This window comes from Oryx dammah, unplaced genomic scaffold (assembly GCF_014754425.2).
Source record: "Oryx dammah isolate SB20612 unplaced genomic scaffold, SCBI_Odam_1.1 HiC_scaffold_20, whole genome shotgun sequence".
Lineage (NCBI taxonomy): Eukaryota > Metazoa > Chordata > Mammalia > Artiodactyla > Bovidae > Oryx > Oryx dammah.
Genome location: NW_024070204.1, coordinates 16,418,954 through 16,436,619, shown reverse-complemented (window position 1 = coordinate 16,436,619; position 17,666 = coordinate 16,418,954). Strand labels below are relative to the sequence as shown.

Sequence of the window (17,666 nt, the reverse complement as noted above, 5' to 3'; positions counted from 1 at the left end):
GGATGAAACTGGAGCCAATTATACAGAGTGAAGTAAGCCTGAAAGAAAAAACACCAATACAGTATACTAACACATATATATGGAATTTAGAAAGATGGCAATGATGACCCTGTATGCAGGACAGCAAAAAAGACACAGATGTGTATAGCAGACTTTTGGACTCAGAGGGAGAGGGAGAGGGTGAGATGATTTGGGAGGATGGCATTGAAACATGTATAATATCATGTAAGAATCGAATAGCCAGTCTATGTCTGATGCAGGATATGGCACGCTTGGGGCTGGTACACGGGGATGACCCAGAGAGATGTTGTGGGGAGGGGGGTGGGAGGGAGGTTCATGTTTGGGAACGCATGTACACCTGTGGTGGACTCATGTCAATGTATGGCAAAACCAATACAGAATTGTAAAGTAAAATAAAAATAAATAAATAAATAAATTTTTTAATATAAATTTATTTATTTTAACTGTTTTTTTCATTTTCTTTTTTATATTTTTAAAATAAATTTATGGAGTAGGAAATGGCAACCCACTCCAGTATCCTTGCCTGGAAAACTCCATGGACAGAGGAGCCTGGCGGGCTGCAGTCTGTGGTGTCACAGTCAGAAACAACCGAGCGACTGAGCACAGTCCTTTTTATCGGCACCAGGATCTCTTCCAGGTAGTCACTGTTTCCCTGGAATCACTCCCAGGGCAACCTTCCTTAGATGGTTTTCAAGGAAACTGGGCTACGAAGTGGCAAAGTCTCTAGGAAGCAGGATGCCAATGCCTCTGGGGAAACAGATCTTTTTCGCTGGTGTGGCAGCTAGTGGGGGCTGCACCATTCTATACTACCTGGTCCAGAAAATGTTTTCCAGAGCTTCTTATTACCAGCTGGCCCTGGAGCAGCTGTACAGCCACCCTGAGGCACTGGAAGCTCTGGGCACCCCTCTCAATGTTCACTACCTCCGACTCACCGACAAGTACAACTTTGTGGACATCGCCGATGCAAAGCTGAAGATCCCTGTCTCTGGACCAAAGTCAGAGGGCCACCTCTATGTCAGCTCATCCAGAGATGCCCCCTTTAAGAGGTGGAACCTTCAGGAGGTCTTCTTAGAGCTCAAGGATGGTCAGCAGATTCCCCTGTTCAAGCCCAGCAGGGACAACGATGAGGTGAAAAAGGAGTGAAGGTGATCAGCTCCCTCTGCTCCTGGCCTCCCTGGTCACCATGCGTCCCCCAGGGCTGCAAGTGCGGCCATATGGTGATCTCTGTATCATTCTAATTTAACCACAGTGAACCCTACTGAAGTTTTTAATCAGAAACTTACTGTAATTTATAAGAATTTGAAAGTTCTCTGTATAGAAGTATAGAATAAAGGGAATCAGTATTAATAATGAAAGTAAAATAAAATAAAATAAAATAAATTTATTTATTTTAATTGGAGGTTAATTACTTTACAATATTTTATTGGTTTTGCCATACATCAACATGAATCCGCCACAGGTATACATGTGTTCCCCATCCTGAACCCCCCTCCCTCCTCCCTCGGATTGGTACACTGAGAGCACACTTCATTTAAATTGTAAAGGCTAAACCCTAGTTCTAGAAGTCTAGCTTTGAAATAAAAGTGTATTGAGAGAGAATCTTTGTATTTGTTTTCTTATATTAAAAGTTAAAATTTTATTCACCCTCAATAGTGAGCAGAATGATTGACACAGTACAAACTTCAGTGTGAGCCCCAGGTAAATTTCAGTGAATGGAAAACAATGTCTATGTTCAAGTTGTTTATAAGTCTAGGGAAAGAAAATACAAGTTTGTAAGTTACATAGTAGCTATATAATATATTCAGAGAGAATTTAAAATTAGGTGATGCTTACTTCTATTAAAATTCTTTATAATTTTAACAAAAAGTAGGCATTTTGTAAATATCACCTGTGCTTTTATCCGTTCACTCATCAGGTATTTATTGAGTGTCATTATGGGCCAGGCATTTCCTTGGTGCTGAAGAAAGATCAACTGAAGGGACAAAATTCCCTGTCCTCATGAAGATTATATTCTGCTTAGAAATACAAACACTTAACAACATTGCAAGGAAATGTAATTTCATTGCAATAACAAAGAAATTGCAAATTTGAATATGATAAACACTAAAGGGGAAAAAGCAAGGAAGGACATATGTATCACAGAGAGGTCAAGGACAACCTCAGAGAAAAAGAACTTTAATTAAAGGTCTGGACTAAGGGAGGGTCAGCCATGGAGATTAGTTGATGGAAGAATAAAAAGCATGCATTTTACCACTGCCTATTTTGTTAATTTTTATTTATTTTTTCCTAATGCTGATCATCACAGCTATTTAAAAGAAGAATTGGGAGATAATGTCTGAGAAAGCATAGCAAGCGCAAAGGCCCTGAGGTCAGGAAGAGTTTATGCATTTGAGGAAAAAAAGGATTCAGGTGAAAACCTGGTAAGGATGGCATTTTAGTGAAGCAGAAGAGGGTGTACAGTGAGATTAAGCTGGAAATGAAACTCCAGTTAGCAATGGACTTTGGAGGTCTTGTAGGAATACTGTATTATAGATCAGAAAGCAAAGATTTTGAAAGCAGGGAAGTGATACGACTGAATTAATATTTTCAAAGCACTACTTTTAGTCTTCCAAGGATTGGAAATGAGTAGGTGAAGAAGTAGTAAAACAAGTTAAAAATTCTCCTGTTTAAACCAAATTTACTCCAACTCTTATTGGCAATGCAGTTTTGAGGAAAATGAGTAGATGCAAACCCTTTTTTTTGAGAAACAGCTGATCTTAATTCAGCTTAAGTGTCACAGAGAGACCTTGAACCATGACATGTAAAAGTCCCCAGCCCAACACCCAACTATCATTTACCAAGAAAGAGTGCACTTTCCTCGATCCTCATTTATCAACTTCTGTATTCATCTTTTTTATTCATCCTTTACCTTCTTTCACATAATACAGGTGTAGTGAGGGTGGGAACTGATCTTATTAATTTTTTTAATTAATAGATTTTACTTCTTAGGGAAGTTTTGGGTTTCCAAAAAAAAAAGAAGCATAGTACAGAAAGTATCCTATGTTCCCCTGTACAGATCTTCCATTAGTGCAAGACATTTTGCATTTGTGTGGTACACTTGTTACAATGAAGAACACGTGTGCTGTGCTTAGTTGCTCAGTCCTGTCCAACTCTTTGTGACTCCATGGACTGTAGCCTGCCAGGCTCCTCTGTCCATGGGACTGTCTAGGTAAGAATACCGGAGTGGGTTGCCATGCTCTTCCAGGCAATCTTCCCAACCCAGGAATCGAACCCAGATCTCCCATATTGCAGGCAGACTTTTTACCAGCTGAGCTACCAGGGAAGTCCAAAAAACCCATATTGAATCATTATTATTAACTAAAAGCCAACTTTTACATTAGGACATACTCGTGTTGTACATTCTATGAGTTTTAACACATGCAAGTTGGCATGTATCCACCATTTCATATAATATAGCATCATTATGTTATACTGTGTTCCACCTAACAACTCTCTATTCCTTCTGTCCCAAGTCCCCTAGCAACCACTGATTTTTTTTTACAGTCTTCATAATTTTGCCTTTTTCAGAATGACATGGTTGAAATCATACAGTATTTTGCTTTTTCAAATCAACTTCGTTCACTTACCAATATACTCTTAAGGTTTCTCGTGTCTTTCAATAACTTGATAGCTCATTTATGTTTGTCACCAAAAACACATTGTACTGTATGGATATACCAGGCTTCCCTGGTGGCTCAGATGGGAAACAATCTGCCTGCAATGCAAGAGACCTGGGTTTGATCCCTGGGTTGGGAAGGCTCCCTGGAAAAGAGAATGGCAACCCACTTACCTGGACAAGTCCATAAACAGAGGAGCCTCTAGATGGTTTGTTTACCCTTCATCTATAGAAGGACATCTTAGTTGCTTCCAAGTTGTGGTAATTGTTAATAAAGCTGCTATATACACTTGTATGCAGTTTTCCTGTGAACATAAGTTGTCAGCTTACTTGGATAAATATTTAATACCAAGGACTGAAATTGCTGAATAATGTAATTAGAATATATTTAGCTTTGCAATAAAGTACCAATGTCTTCCAAAGTTGTTTTACATTCCTACCAGCATGGAATGGGTGTACTTGCTGCTTGACATCCTGTCTAGTTTTATGCTGCTGTGGGCTCGCAGTCAAACATGACTGAGCAACTGAACAACAAATTCTACTAGTAGGAAAGTTATTTCATCTTTGTTTCCATATTTCACAGTATCTAAAATAATGTCTGACAGAGACACGTGTGTGTGACAGACACACACAGAAAGAATGGTAAGAAGAATTCATCTAAAAACTATCAGAATCAATAATGAGAAAATTCAGATATGTTGCACACAAAGCAATAGTTTTGGTATAAACAGCAGGGTACAGTAAATCATATTAAAAAGGATTTAGACGGACACTACATAATTGTATTGAGGAGAATAAAATAATATTTGATTATCCGGAGAAGGCGATGGCACCCCACTCCAGTACTCTTGCCTAGAAAATCCCATGGACGTAGGAGCCTGGCAGGCTGCAGTCCATGGGGTCACTAAGAGTCGGACACGACTGAGGGACTTCACTTTCACTTTTCACTTTCATGCATTGGAGAAGGAAATGGCAACCCACTCCAGTGTTCTTGCCTGGAGAATCCCAGGGACCAGAGAGCCTGGTGGGCTGCCGTCTATGGGGTCGTACAGAGTCAGACATGACTGAAGCAACGCAGCAGCACACAGAAACAATCATTAGAGGTATTATATAGGACAACTAAATATTTTACAGAATTCTCCAAATGTATCTAAAAGATAAATTTTAAAATAATTTCCCAAAGTTGACTTAGTAATTAGAATCAACTGGAAGAATATATCAAAGAAAGAATATCCTAATGAATACTGCAAATCAGTTGCTCCATATGAAATAATATTGCTTTCCTTGAAGGGAAAATATCTTAATCTCATCAAATGCTTACTTTTTCTTCCAATATTTGAATGATATTTTCAACTGCCTCTTATACACAATCTCACTTTCTGCTCATTTTTGGAGCATCTTGTTCATATTAAAATTATTTTTCCCCTAATATCTTTTTGTTATTGTTCAGTCATAAGTTGTGTCTGACTCCTTGCGCCCCCATGGACTGCAGCACACCAGCCTCCTCTTTCACTATCTCCCAGAGTTTACTCAAATTCATGTCCATTGAGTTGGTGATGCTATCTAACCATGTCATCCTCTGCCACTCTCTTCTCCTTTTGCCTTCAATCTTTCCCAACATCAGGGAAAGTGAGTCAGCTCTTCACATCGGGTGGTTAAAGTATTGGAGCTTCACTTCAGCATCAGTCCTTCCCATGATTATTCAGAGTTAATTTCCTTTAGGATTGACTGATTTGATCTCTTTGCAGTCCAAGGGACTCTCAAGAGTCTTCTGCAACAACACGGTTCAAAAGCATCAATTCTTCAGCTCTCAGCCTTGTTTATGGTCCAACTCTCACATCTGTACGTGACTACTGGAAAAACCAAAGCCTTTTGAGACAGCTTTTTCATTCTCCACTTTCACCCTTCACTTTCATGAAGGAAATATCCTTCACTGAAGTTAAAATTATTTATCTCCATTCAATTCTATTTTTTTAAGTTCTTTTTCATAAGTAAAACTCCTAATATGAGACTTGTCTGATTATTTATACTTATGCATGAGTCTCTTCCCTAGAAGTTGAGAGGAGAAACTCACTAGTAGGGACCATTTTGAACCTTCCTTGTGTCAGGTATAAACCTGTTTTCTTCCATTATTTAATGTTTTAATTTAATTTTATGAAAATTTAATGTTCATAATAATCCACTATCTCAGTTAATCTTTGTAATAATTCTAGGTTTTTATGCCCTTATTTTATACTTAAGATCCCTGTTCTTAAGAGTTCAAGTTGCACAGAGGCACACAATACTATAAAGAATTATAGTCAAAATATGAGATCAGGTTTGTAACCAATACTGATATCTGTCAGGAAAACAGTTCATTATGAGATTTGATGAAATTCACAGAAAAGCATTTGGACTTGAGCCTTACTCTCATGAACTTCCTCAATGCTGCCCCTATGTATAGCCTGTTTTGATAATCAAGGACAGAAAATCCATTTGTAGAAATCATCCATCAAGAAGTTATATATTAGGATTGTTTGCCTTCCAGGGATCCTTTCATACAATTCCAACAAGAGGAAAATGTCATACTGCCAAGGCCTTGACTTAGCCGGGCAAACCCAAGAGCAGCTGCTTCTATTTTCTTGTTTCACATCTGTGACTAATAATCCATGTTTGACTTTGATGTAGTCATTGGCAGGCTAACATTTCTCCAACCAGTGTTTAACCCAAGCATAAAGTTTCAGGCTTTGTATTATTAAGCTTTAACCCATTTTTTCCATTTAAATGCCCGTATCTCTCTTCGTACAACTGCAGATGACTCGGCACATTCTTAGTAGGGATGTGTATCATTTGTTCAGGTAAGTCATATGCTTTCTATCCTATATATGTTCCTGAACATTAAAAGATACTTATAAATTTATTCTTATAACACTTTATCCTATTTGATCTATTCTTTGTTGTTGTTCAGTCGCTAAGTCATGTCCTACTCTTCCCAACCCCATGGGCTATAGCAGACCAGGCTCCTCTGTCCTCCTTGGAGTTTGCTCAAATTCATGTCCACTGAGTCAGTGATGCTTTCTAACCATCTCATCCTCTACCACCCCTTTCTCCTTTTGTATTCAGTCTTTCCTAGCATCAAGGTCTTTTTCAATGAATCAGCTCTTCACATTAAGTGGCCAAAGTACTGGAGCTTCAGCATCAGTCCTTCCAATGAATATTCAGGGTGAGTTCCTTTAGGATTGACTGGCTTGATCTCCTTGCAATCTAAGGGACTTTCAAGAGTCTTCTCCAACACCGCAATTTGAAAACATCAATTGGATATACTCTAGTAGGTAATATTTCATGACTATTGTCTTTTAGCCAAACTACCCTCATTAAACTTCATATCATCTATAAATAGGATATTATCTCAATAACTTATACATGCAGAAAAATGTTGCTGAATGCCTGGAAATTTTCAGACATCACAAGAGATAAAAAAATTAAATGAATCTTTCCTAAGTACAAGTCACAGGGAAGAATAAAATATTAAAACTAATAATCACAATAATCATAATTAAAACAATAACCAACATTTCTTGCATCTTCTGTATCTCAGATATGTGTCAGAGGCTAGAATTTCAGCCTTAATTTTCCAGAATGTGAAGTGGTTCCTCAAATTCTCTAGGTCTTGTTTGTTGTTGTTTAGTCAGTAAGTCATGTCCAACTCTTTGTGACCTCATGGACTAGCTCACCAGCCTCCTCTGTCCATGGGATTTCCCAGGCAAAAATATTGGAGTGGGTTTCCGTTCCCTTCTCTGGGAGATCTTCCCAACCCAGAGACTGAACCCATATCTCCAGCATCTCCTGCATTGTAGGCAGATTCTTTACTGCTGAGCCACCAGGGTAGCCCAGGCTTTGCTTATCACTCATTAAACAGTGAAAAAGTGACAGTTGCCAGTGTGTGGGACAGCTGGGAGGGAGCAAGAGAGAGGGCCATGGAGAGATTAAGGCCTTTATGGGAAGCTTCTAATATGTGCAGAGTATATTTTAGATTTATTTTTCCTAAATGATCAGCACATTCATTTTAACTATCTCAATTATATTTCTGTTGCATTGCACTTTTCCAACATAAGATACAATCTTATACATATAAAAATTACTATAAAATATTGATTAAAACAAAGTTTTCAAAATGCCACTGCAAATCTCTTTTGTTATTTAGAAGTTAATTTATTGCATTATAATTATCAAATATTATCCCAGCTACACCACATTTTATTCTTTATTTCTCTGCTTTATATATAAAATATACATATATATATATTTATGATATATAAAGGAAGTCTTGTCAAAGCATTTGCTTTAAACTCTGACATTCCCCCAGTCTATTGGTCTCAGAACAGAAAATCTGAGTTCTCAGTGATAATTATCTTCTTATTTTACTCCCATATAAGTATTTCTTTACTAATGCTTATAATTCAAGCTCTGGGAGGTTTTTTTGTGTGTTTAATTCAATGCTGCAATCTCATACTTAGAAGAGTGTGTGGAACAAGGTAAGTGCCTACCTAATGGCTGTTGGAATAAATAAAGCAATGATTGCCTGCATTAAATTTATTTCAGGGTAAAAATAGTAGCTATCTAATGGTACTAAAATATGTCTTCCAGTTTGTTTCAAAAATCGTAACTACTTTTGTTCCAGAAGACTCTGATTCAGAAAAATCAATACAGTATTGTAAAGTAAAATAAATAAATAAATAGTAACAAACAAACAAACAAACAAAAAACATAATAGGCAATACAAGCCCCAATGAGGAAGACTGAGGATCACTCAAGGAAATTTGGAAGCCCTTTCTTCTTGCCACTACATTTGAGCCCAGTCCCAGTAGCAACAATAGACACGTTTTGCCCCTAATTTATCCACATAGGCAAATCAAATTTAGAACTCTTAGCCTCTAAACATTTAAAGCAAAGCTCTATATTTGGGTGAAAAACACAAGCTGGAATCAAGATTGCTGGGAGAAACATCAATAACCTCAGATATGCAGATGACACCACCCTTATGGCAGAAAGTGAAGAGGAGCTAAAGAACCTCTTGATGAAAGTGAAAGAGGAGAGTGAAAAAGCTGGCTTAAAGCTCAGCTTTCAGAAAACTAAGATCATGGCATCTGGTCTCACCACTTCATGGCAAATAGATGGGGAAACAATGGAAACAGTGACAGACTTTATTTTGGGGAGCTCCAAAATCACTGCAGATGTTGACGGCAGCCATGAAATTAAAAGACACTTGCTCTTTGGAAGAAAAGCTGTGACCTGCCAACAGGTCACAGGCTGATAATGTCTCTGCCAACAAAGTTGCATCTATGCAAAGCTATGGTTTTTCCAGTAGTCATGTATGGATGTGAGAGTTGGACTATAAAGAAAGCTGAGCACCAAAGAATTGATGTTTTTGAACTGTGGTGTTGGAGAAGACTCTTGAGAGTCCCTTGAACTTCAAGGAGATCAAACCTGTCAATCCTAAAGGAAATCAGTTCTGAATATTCACTGGAAGGACTGATGCTGAAGCTGCAACTCCAATACTTTGGCCACCTGATGTGATAAATTTATTCATTGGAAAAGACCCTGATGCTGGGAAAGATTGAGGGCAGGAGGAGAAGGGGGTGACAGAGGATGAGATGGTTGGATGGCACCACTGACTCAATGGACATGAGTAGGCTCCGGGAATTGATGAGGAACAGGGAAGCCCAGCGTGCTGCAGTACATGGGGTTGCAAAGAGTCAGACACAACTGAGCGACTGAACTGAACCGAACTGGAAAATGCAGTGGTGGAAAAAGCCCCACCTGCAATCAACTTTTTTTCTGAGTTTTTTTAAGCAGGTTATTCAGTTCAGTTCAGTTGCTCAGTCGTGCCCAACTCTTTGTGACCCCATGAATTGTAGCACACCAGGCCTCCCTGTCTATCGCCAACTTCCGGAGTTTACCCAAACTCATGTCCATCGAATCAGTGATGCCATTCAGCCATCTCACCCTCCTGTCATCCCCTTCTCCTCCTGCCCCCAATCCTTCCCAGCATCAGGGTCTTTTCTAATGAGTCAACTCTTCGCATGAGGTGGCCAAAGTATTGGAGTTTCAGCTTCAGCATCAGTCCCTCCAAAGAATACCCAGGACTTATCTCCTTGCAGTCCAAGGGACTGTCAAGAGTCTTCTCCAACACCACAGTTCAAAAGCATCAATTCTTCTGCACTCAGCTTTCTTCACAGTCCAACTGTCACATTCATACATGACCACTGGAAAAACCATAGCTTTGACTAGGTGGACCTTTGTTGGCAAAGTAATGTCTCTGCTTTTTAATAAGCAGGTTATTGATGTCTACTAAAACTTAGTCACAATCTGAAAGTAGTTACTTTATTTGGTGGGAATATTTAGGACTCTGAGCCTTGGAAATAACATCTCAGTAGCTCTGAGAAAACTGCTCCAAGGAGGCTGGAGGGGACTCAGACTATATTTGAGTTTGCAACAAAGGAAGAAGGCGGTCTTAATATCAAAACCAGATATCACGTTAAGGAATTTAGCTTTCTGTGTATGGGAAGATACAAGCCTCTGGGCTCACTGAACTATTCCTTCCATGTGCACCTAAGCTATTTTCTGTTCCCTTTTTCAACTTAAGGAGTGGCAGCTGGGGCAGGAGGCTGCTTCCTGCCTTCCCTCCCCTGCTCCCCTGGGCTTCTCAGCAATCATTGTGGTGGTTGGTGGCATCTTCAGGACTGCAGTTTGGAGAGTCCTCATTCACATTTGCAGGCCAGAATCACTGATGGCTGTGACATGTCTTGTTTACTGATATGGCAGGAGATGTTTTCATTTCACACTGGGATGTCCAGTTATATTATTTGTGTCTGATATTAGACACATATTGGTGCTTCTCTTAGCTCTTAGCTTCATTTTCTTTATAAGGAAAGTCAGAGTCAATTGTCTTAAATCATCATCTGAAAAAGGAATACATACATTCAGCCACTCCAGTCTGTAACAAGGGCTCAGCTTCAGTATTGCATTAAATGAAGTAGAGGTTTATTTCTCACTGATTTGTTGCTCTGAAAGTTCTTGCCACAAAAGTGATTTCTCCTTGCATTCTAGTAAAATTGATTCTGGTAACGGTGGGCACTAATACATGTTACAGACAATATTGTGCACAAATAAGATAATTATTTTCCTAGGAGAGTACTTGGAGTTCCCCAGTGGCTCAATGGTAAAGAATCTGCCTGCAATGCAGGAGATGCAAGCAGGAAATCCTGGTTCAGTCCTTGGGCCAGAAAGATCCCTTGGAGGGGGGCATGGAAATCCAACCCAGTATTTTTGCCTGGAGAATCCCATGGACAGAGAAACCTGGTGGGTTTCAGAGCATAGGGTCTCAAAAAGTCAGACATGACTGAAGCAACTGAGCATGCAAAAGTACTTAGAGGAATGATGCTTACTCTTTAGCTTATTTCTTTTTTGTTTTGTTTTTAATATAAATTTATTTATTTTAATTGGAGGTTAATTACAATATTGTATTGGTTTTTTCTAAGGAAGGATGATCACATCAAGAAATCTCTCTATAATATTTTCACTTGCAAATGTCCTAATTTGAAAACTCTCTAACAGCATGGACAGCAGTTGGCATACATATTTTCAGGTCCTCTCTGTAACAAAGAATATAGTCAATCTTGGACAGTAGAATAAATTAGGTTCTCAAACAGTCTCTTCAAGTCTTCCATGCTTTGGCTCAGAGTAAGCAATAGAGAAACCTCCTTTTAAAATCTGAAAATTCTCTTCCTTCAGAAAGAGGAGGAAGGACAATATGAACTAAAGATTTCCTCTCTCTGAAGCAGGATGTCATACTATTGGTTTGGATCATCCATTTGCAGAGCAGGAGTAGAGATGCAAACATAGCGAATGAACTTGTGGACACGGAGGCGGGCGGGAAAGAAGGGGGCAAATCGGGAGAGTGGCACTGATGTATGTACACTGTCACGTGTAAAGTAGGTAGCTAGTGGGAAGCTGTCATGCAGCACAGGGGACTCAGCTTGATGCTCTGAGATGACCTAGAGGGGTACGCAGGGGAGAGAGGCTCAAGGGGGAGGCGATAATTATGGCTGACTCGCTTCATTGTATGTCAGAAACCAACACAACATTGTCAAGCAATTATGCTGTGATGTGCTCAGTCGTGTCCGACTCTCTGCGACCCCCTGGCCAGCAGCCCGCCAGACTACCCTGTCCATGGGATTCTCCAGGCAAGAACACTGGAGCGGGTGACCATTTCACACTCCTGAAGCAATTATATTCCAATTTGAAAAATCCTTTAAAATCATTTTTTTTGCAGCAGCAGCCTTTCAAACTCTTTTTCAGCCCAAGTGATTTTTTAAATGTCAGATCATTTTAAAATATAGTGTTCCTAAAACAATTTTATAGATACGTACCATGATATTATTTGGTTTGCAGTCCAACTTTTTATATTATAGATGGAATAATCTGACTATGAATTAGTTTATCTCAGTCCTTGGAAGCTTTCTGGAGACTCCTCTCCCATTTCAGTGAACTTTTCACTCCTAAATTGTCACCATAAACTGTAATGATTCTAACCCCTTCCAGGGAATGAATCCTGACAGTCTGCCCCGGGCAGAGACTGTAAGCACTATTAGTCAATATTTCATTTGAAATGTTCTGTTATGCTATGCATTCACCAAAAAAAAAAAAAAAAGTGTCATTTGGGAAAGACAATAAGTTAATGAAGTCAGAAAAAAAAGTAATAATTATTGTAAATTATATAACCAAAATAGTTGTTTGAAAAAAAATTTTTTTAATTTTGCATACACTTGATTTGCTTTTTATTACATACTCTTAGCCTCTTTACATGGTTACAGATATAGTCTTGTAAATTATACTATAAACTCAGAGAGTCATCTTGACAGAGTGGAGCATTTAGCTTCGATGTAATTTAATGAAACATTTTGATATGAGAATTTCTGATTTCATTATAAGCCCTATTCTTTGCTTACCTGTCTGCAAGCAATACAGTTCTATGAACTTCATTTTCTTTATTCATAACACATACCTCATCATGTATCCATAAAAATAGAAATGAATACTTTAAGTATCCCTGTGTCTTTTTTATGTTTGACTTCACTTAACAATTAGATAGTTTTCCCTTTTTTTCTTGCCTTATACATTTAAGAATTGACTAAATAAAGTTCATTATTTAAGGCAAGCTAGGAGAAAATGAAGCATACTTTTTTTCTCTGCTCCTTTGGGCCTCTCCCTGCTCCTGTAGGGTGCATTGTGTCTCTGCATTACGTAACCAAAGCCCTCAATGGCCTGCTCAACCAGAGAGATCAATTTTTCTTCCTCTGACATCAGCATGTAACTCCTTAAAAGATAACATTCCTTTCTCAATCTTGTAAGGGGTCATGGTGACCCACCACTCACCGTCTATGTGCAGACATCTTTGGTAAACTTTATGTACAATGCCGATAAATCATTTCCCTTAAAGACAGTGATTGGTATGGAGCAGACTAGCTTAAATACTTACTTATGATCTTATCAATGTCACTAGCTGTATTACTTGTAATCTGCCTGTTTTACATGATTTGTTTCTTGCATTAATACATGTGTGACCGAGCCTCCAATAAAAATAATTATGTCGCAGCAACTTGAAACAATTGACCATGTGAAATATTGAAATATTAACAGTGCAACCCTAGAGATGAGAAGAAGCAAGAAGAGGGAATCATTTCCTGCACCGTAAACAGGGCCTAGTCCAGTAATAATGCACTGCATTGTCCATCAACAAAACCTACTTGACCTGGGGAATGAGCATTTCTAGGGACATGGGTCAAATCGGTCACAAAATGCCTCCCAAATTTTGGTCAAGATTAAAATCAAAAGGGCTGCAATTGTAAAATAAAGTGTCTCCTGCCACCCACTTGTATAAGAATCAAGTCAATAGGCACTGCAGTTTCCAACCTACAATAAATGCTGAGAGAAATTCAGCATGAAGATCAAGGTGAGGCAGTTGGTTCTCTGGGAAAACTGACAGAACTGACCTTCAGAGAGTTAGATCTTTTCAGGAGAAAATTTTATGAACCCAGTTTCTTACAGTTTCCTATAGCTAGAAGAGCACCAAAGCCATTAAATAAGATATATCCCTTGAAAATAGCAGTAAACATCTACGGGATATGTGCTCAATCTCTGTGTACCCCTTTGTTAAAATGACATGTGCACTGGCCTCTCCTTACCTCTGTGAGATAGTCCTCCAAATTTTCTAAAAGACTGTCTCCTGGGTTATAATCCTCAGATTTGCTCAAATAAAATTTTCCACTTTTTTCTTAAATTGACAATTGGTTAAATTCTTCATAGGCAAAATCATCCTGTCAATCTTCACACACACACACACACACACACACACACACACACAAAGTAATCTTGAGTGGTTTCAAGTGCAATTGGGTTGAACCAATAGATCAGTTCAGTTTCTGGAAATTGACATGTAACAATTTTGAGCTTCCATATTAAACCTTCCCAGCTTAGTGTGGTATCGCTCCATTTATTGTATCTTCTTTGATTTATTTCAACTTTGTTTTATTATTTTCATCATATATATAGATTGTGTGTATACTTTGGAAGATTTATGCTCTTTTCATGTATTAGTACTTTTGGCAATTGCTCTTTTTAATTTCTAAGTATTCATTGCTAGCATATCGAAGGGGACCTGCCTCAGCCCTCCCTGCCACCCCTGCAGCACGCTGGTCTGAGCTCCGACACTGGGCCATCCTCACTGCAGGTGGGACGAGTCATAGAGCTCAGTGTGCACCCTCCCCTCCTTCTTAGCGTCTTAGGTCACCCCACCACCATGAGCCCAGACAGGGCATGCTGGGCTCCATGTGCTTGCTTCAAGGGGCTTCCCTCGTGGCTCAGTCAGTAAAGAATCCACCTGCAATTCAAGAGATACCGGTTTGATCCCTGTGTCTGAAAAATCAATCCCCTAGAAAAGGAAATGGCAACCCGCTCAAGTGTTCTTGCCTAGGAAATCCCATGGACAGAGGAGCCTGGCAGGCTACAGTACAAAGTAGCAAGAGCCATACACAACTTAGCCAATAAACCACCAGCAGCAACATATAAAAATATAACTGGCTTTAAATATTAACTTGTAACTGGACTTCTTACTAAAGTCACTTTATAGTTTTAATATCTTTTGGTATATTTTTAGGATTATCTGTATAGACTTTTTAAAAGTTTCAGCTGTTATTCCTGTCTTTCTAAGTTTCCAATGGCATACATTTTAGATGATTTAATTTTGTACCACACTTACTCAATGTTATGGTCTTTTTGGTTTGTTTTTAACAATGTTATATACGTGTTTCAGTTTGTATAATCTCAAGCTGACCTGTTTTCAGGTTCACTGATATTTCCTCTGGTATGTCAAATCTACTCATTAGACTGTCAAAGTTATTTTTCATCTTCATAAATGTGTTTTTACATTTGATTCTTTCTTACAGTTTTCTGTGTATCTGCTGAAGTTAACCAGTGGACCATGCATATGAAAAGTCTCTTTTGTGCAAGAGACTTTCTTCATTTTTGCTCAAGAGAATTGTTTTAGATTCATATCTAATATTATATCTGTCCCTATTTTTTGCTGGTTTCTTGAAATGTTCTGCTTTTGCTTAATTTTTTCTATCTCATAAGTTTCTGGTGGAAAGTAGGTACATTGTCTTGAGTAGTAGATACTGAAGCAAATTAATTGTTATGACTACAATGAGTATAGCTACACTTTCCTTCTGCTGGTATTTTAATGTGGAAGATTGAGTCAGTGAAGTCAGAAGTTACGGTAGGTTCCTGATTTCTTCTTGTTGCGATACCCTCTAGAACTAAATGTCTCAAATTCCTCTGACGTTACCTTATCTTTAGAGGTGAGGCTGGTCTTCAGGAGGATTCCTCCCTTACAAGGTCCATTCCACACTTGATTTAGGTCTTCTCTGCACCCTAATCCTTGGAGTGTCTTTCTCCATGCACTTTCCCTTCTGTAAGCAATGTTAGGACTTCGCTCTAGTTGATATTGATGTTTGTTACACTGGAGATGGTTTTGAAGGAGAAGGAAAATAAGCACTTCCTGTCATTTTGCTTACTCTTCGATCTTAAGCAGACTCTGAGTCCCTGGGTCATATGAGACTGTCATCTACAAACTGGCACTTGCCATGGGCACTTGCCATCTACCTATCTACCTCTATGAGGATTAAATCATATGTGGCTGCAGCTGCTGACCTTCAACACCCCCTGAAAGGGGTTCAGGGTGGAGAGTAGAAATGAGGCACTCTGTGCTCGGGGAAAAGCTGGCAGGACAGGTCTTCAGACGGTTAGATATTTTCAGGATCCAATTTTATGAGCCCAATTCTGGTGTTTTCTCACATGTAGAAAAGCACTAAAACTCTTCATGGTGATGACTGTTTCTCATGACTAGCAAGGCTTCAGGAAACTAGTAGAAAGCTTCTGGAAAAATATAGGGTTGATTGCATATATACTCCCTTCACCAAAATCACATATACACTGACCGTTTCCCCCTGCCTCTCTGGAGCAATTTCTCAGAGCTACCTGAGGTGCTGTCTCCCAGGCTGCAACCCTCATTTTGCCCCCAATAAAACTTAACTCCAACTCTCATATTGTGGGTTTGTATTTTTTTTTTTTTTTTGAGTGTGCAGACCTTCCCAATTGTCAGACCCAGCCCTTGGTGTTCCTCTGAGCCAATCCTTTTGCCTGCTCCTTCCCAATGAATGGGCTTTTTTCTTTTTTTTTTAATTTCCCAAGATACAGTTGATATTCACCTGTGCTGTAAAAGCACCAGGTTCTATTTTTCTTCCCCAAAAGCTTTAGAACTCTATTCTGTAAAAGAGAGAGAAGGATCCAAACAATGCTCCATGCCTTTCCAAGAGTTACAAGTATTCTCCTCCCTCATCCTTTACTGATAGGAAAGGGATTCTTTTAGAGGACCCTCATCCTGCCCCTTGGAGAAGGCACTGGCAACCCACTCCAGTACTCTTGCCTGGAAACTCCCATAGATGGAGGAGTCTGGTAGACTGCAGTCCATGGGATCGCTAAGAGTCGGACATGACTGAGTGACTTCACTTTCACATTTCATTTTCATGCATTGGAGAAGGAAATGGTAACCCACTCCAGTGTTCTTGCCTGGAGAATCCCAGGGACGGGGGAGCCTGGTGGGTTGCCGTCTATGGGGTGGCACAGAGTCAGACACAACTGACATGACTTAGCAGCATCCTGCCCCCAATCTTATTAAGAGGAACCTACAATTAATAATTAATTCACTTTGTTTCTCTGGACCACCTGTGGTTTTGTATTTTCTTACTACTGTTACTCCTTCAGTTGTATCTGACTCTTTGCAACCCCATGGATTATAGCCCACCAGACTCCTCTGTTCATGGAATTCTCCAAAGCAAGAATACTGGAGTGGGTAGCCATTCCCTTCTCCGGGGGATCTTTCTGACCCAGGAATCAGATCTGAGTCTCCTGCATTGCAGGCAGATTCTTTACCATCTGAGGTATCAGAGAAGCCCATTTTCTTACTATATCACACTCACTTCTTTGAAATTAATTAAAAATTCTTATTGAATTTTTCTTATCAGTGTCTGGTAGCATCTTCCCCAAGTAAGCAAATGCTCACATCCAGTCTCTTCTTGGAGGTGACTGTTTCTCTTTCGGTTTTGGGCTAATTGGTGGCTCAGCATCCTCAACTCTCTGAGAGGTTCAAGAAAAAGTTTTGTGTTTTTGTGAATCTACTGATTGTCCATATTGAGCTTGTTGTGTTGTTGTTAGGGTGATAGTATTGTTTTCTTCAGCTTTCTACTCCCTAATTTGAAGCTGGAAGTCACCTTGAACTGGAGTATTGCCACCCTTAAGCAAGTTCACTCCAAAAACCTAACAAAATAAGCCAAAAAAAAAAACTGAACAGTGTATTTTTTGTCTAATAATCCTCCAAGATGCAGGTTCATTT

The 17,666-nt window shown here is 39.2% G+C and overlaps 1 protein-coding gene across 1 annotated transcript; it reads left to right on the top strand.

The window, feature by feature from the left end:
* Positions 1 to 663: 663 nt before the first annotated feature.
* On the top strand, positions 664 to 1,371 carry LOC120879465 (cytochrome c oxidase assembly factor 1 homolog). Its single transcript, XM_040262485.1, has one exon. It carries the CDS (start codon positions 757 to 759, stop codon positions 1,162 to 1,164), a length of 408 nt encoding a protein of 135 aa, XP_040118419.1. The 5' UTR covers positions 664 to 756; the 3' UTR covers positions 1,165 to 1,371.
* The last annotated feature ends 16,295 nt before the right edge of the window (positions 1,372 to 17,666 follow it).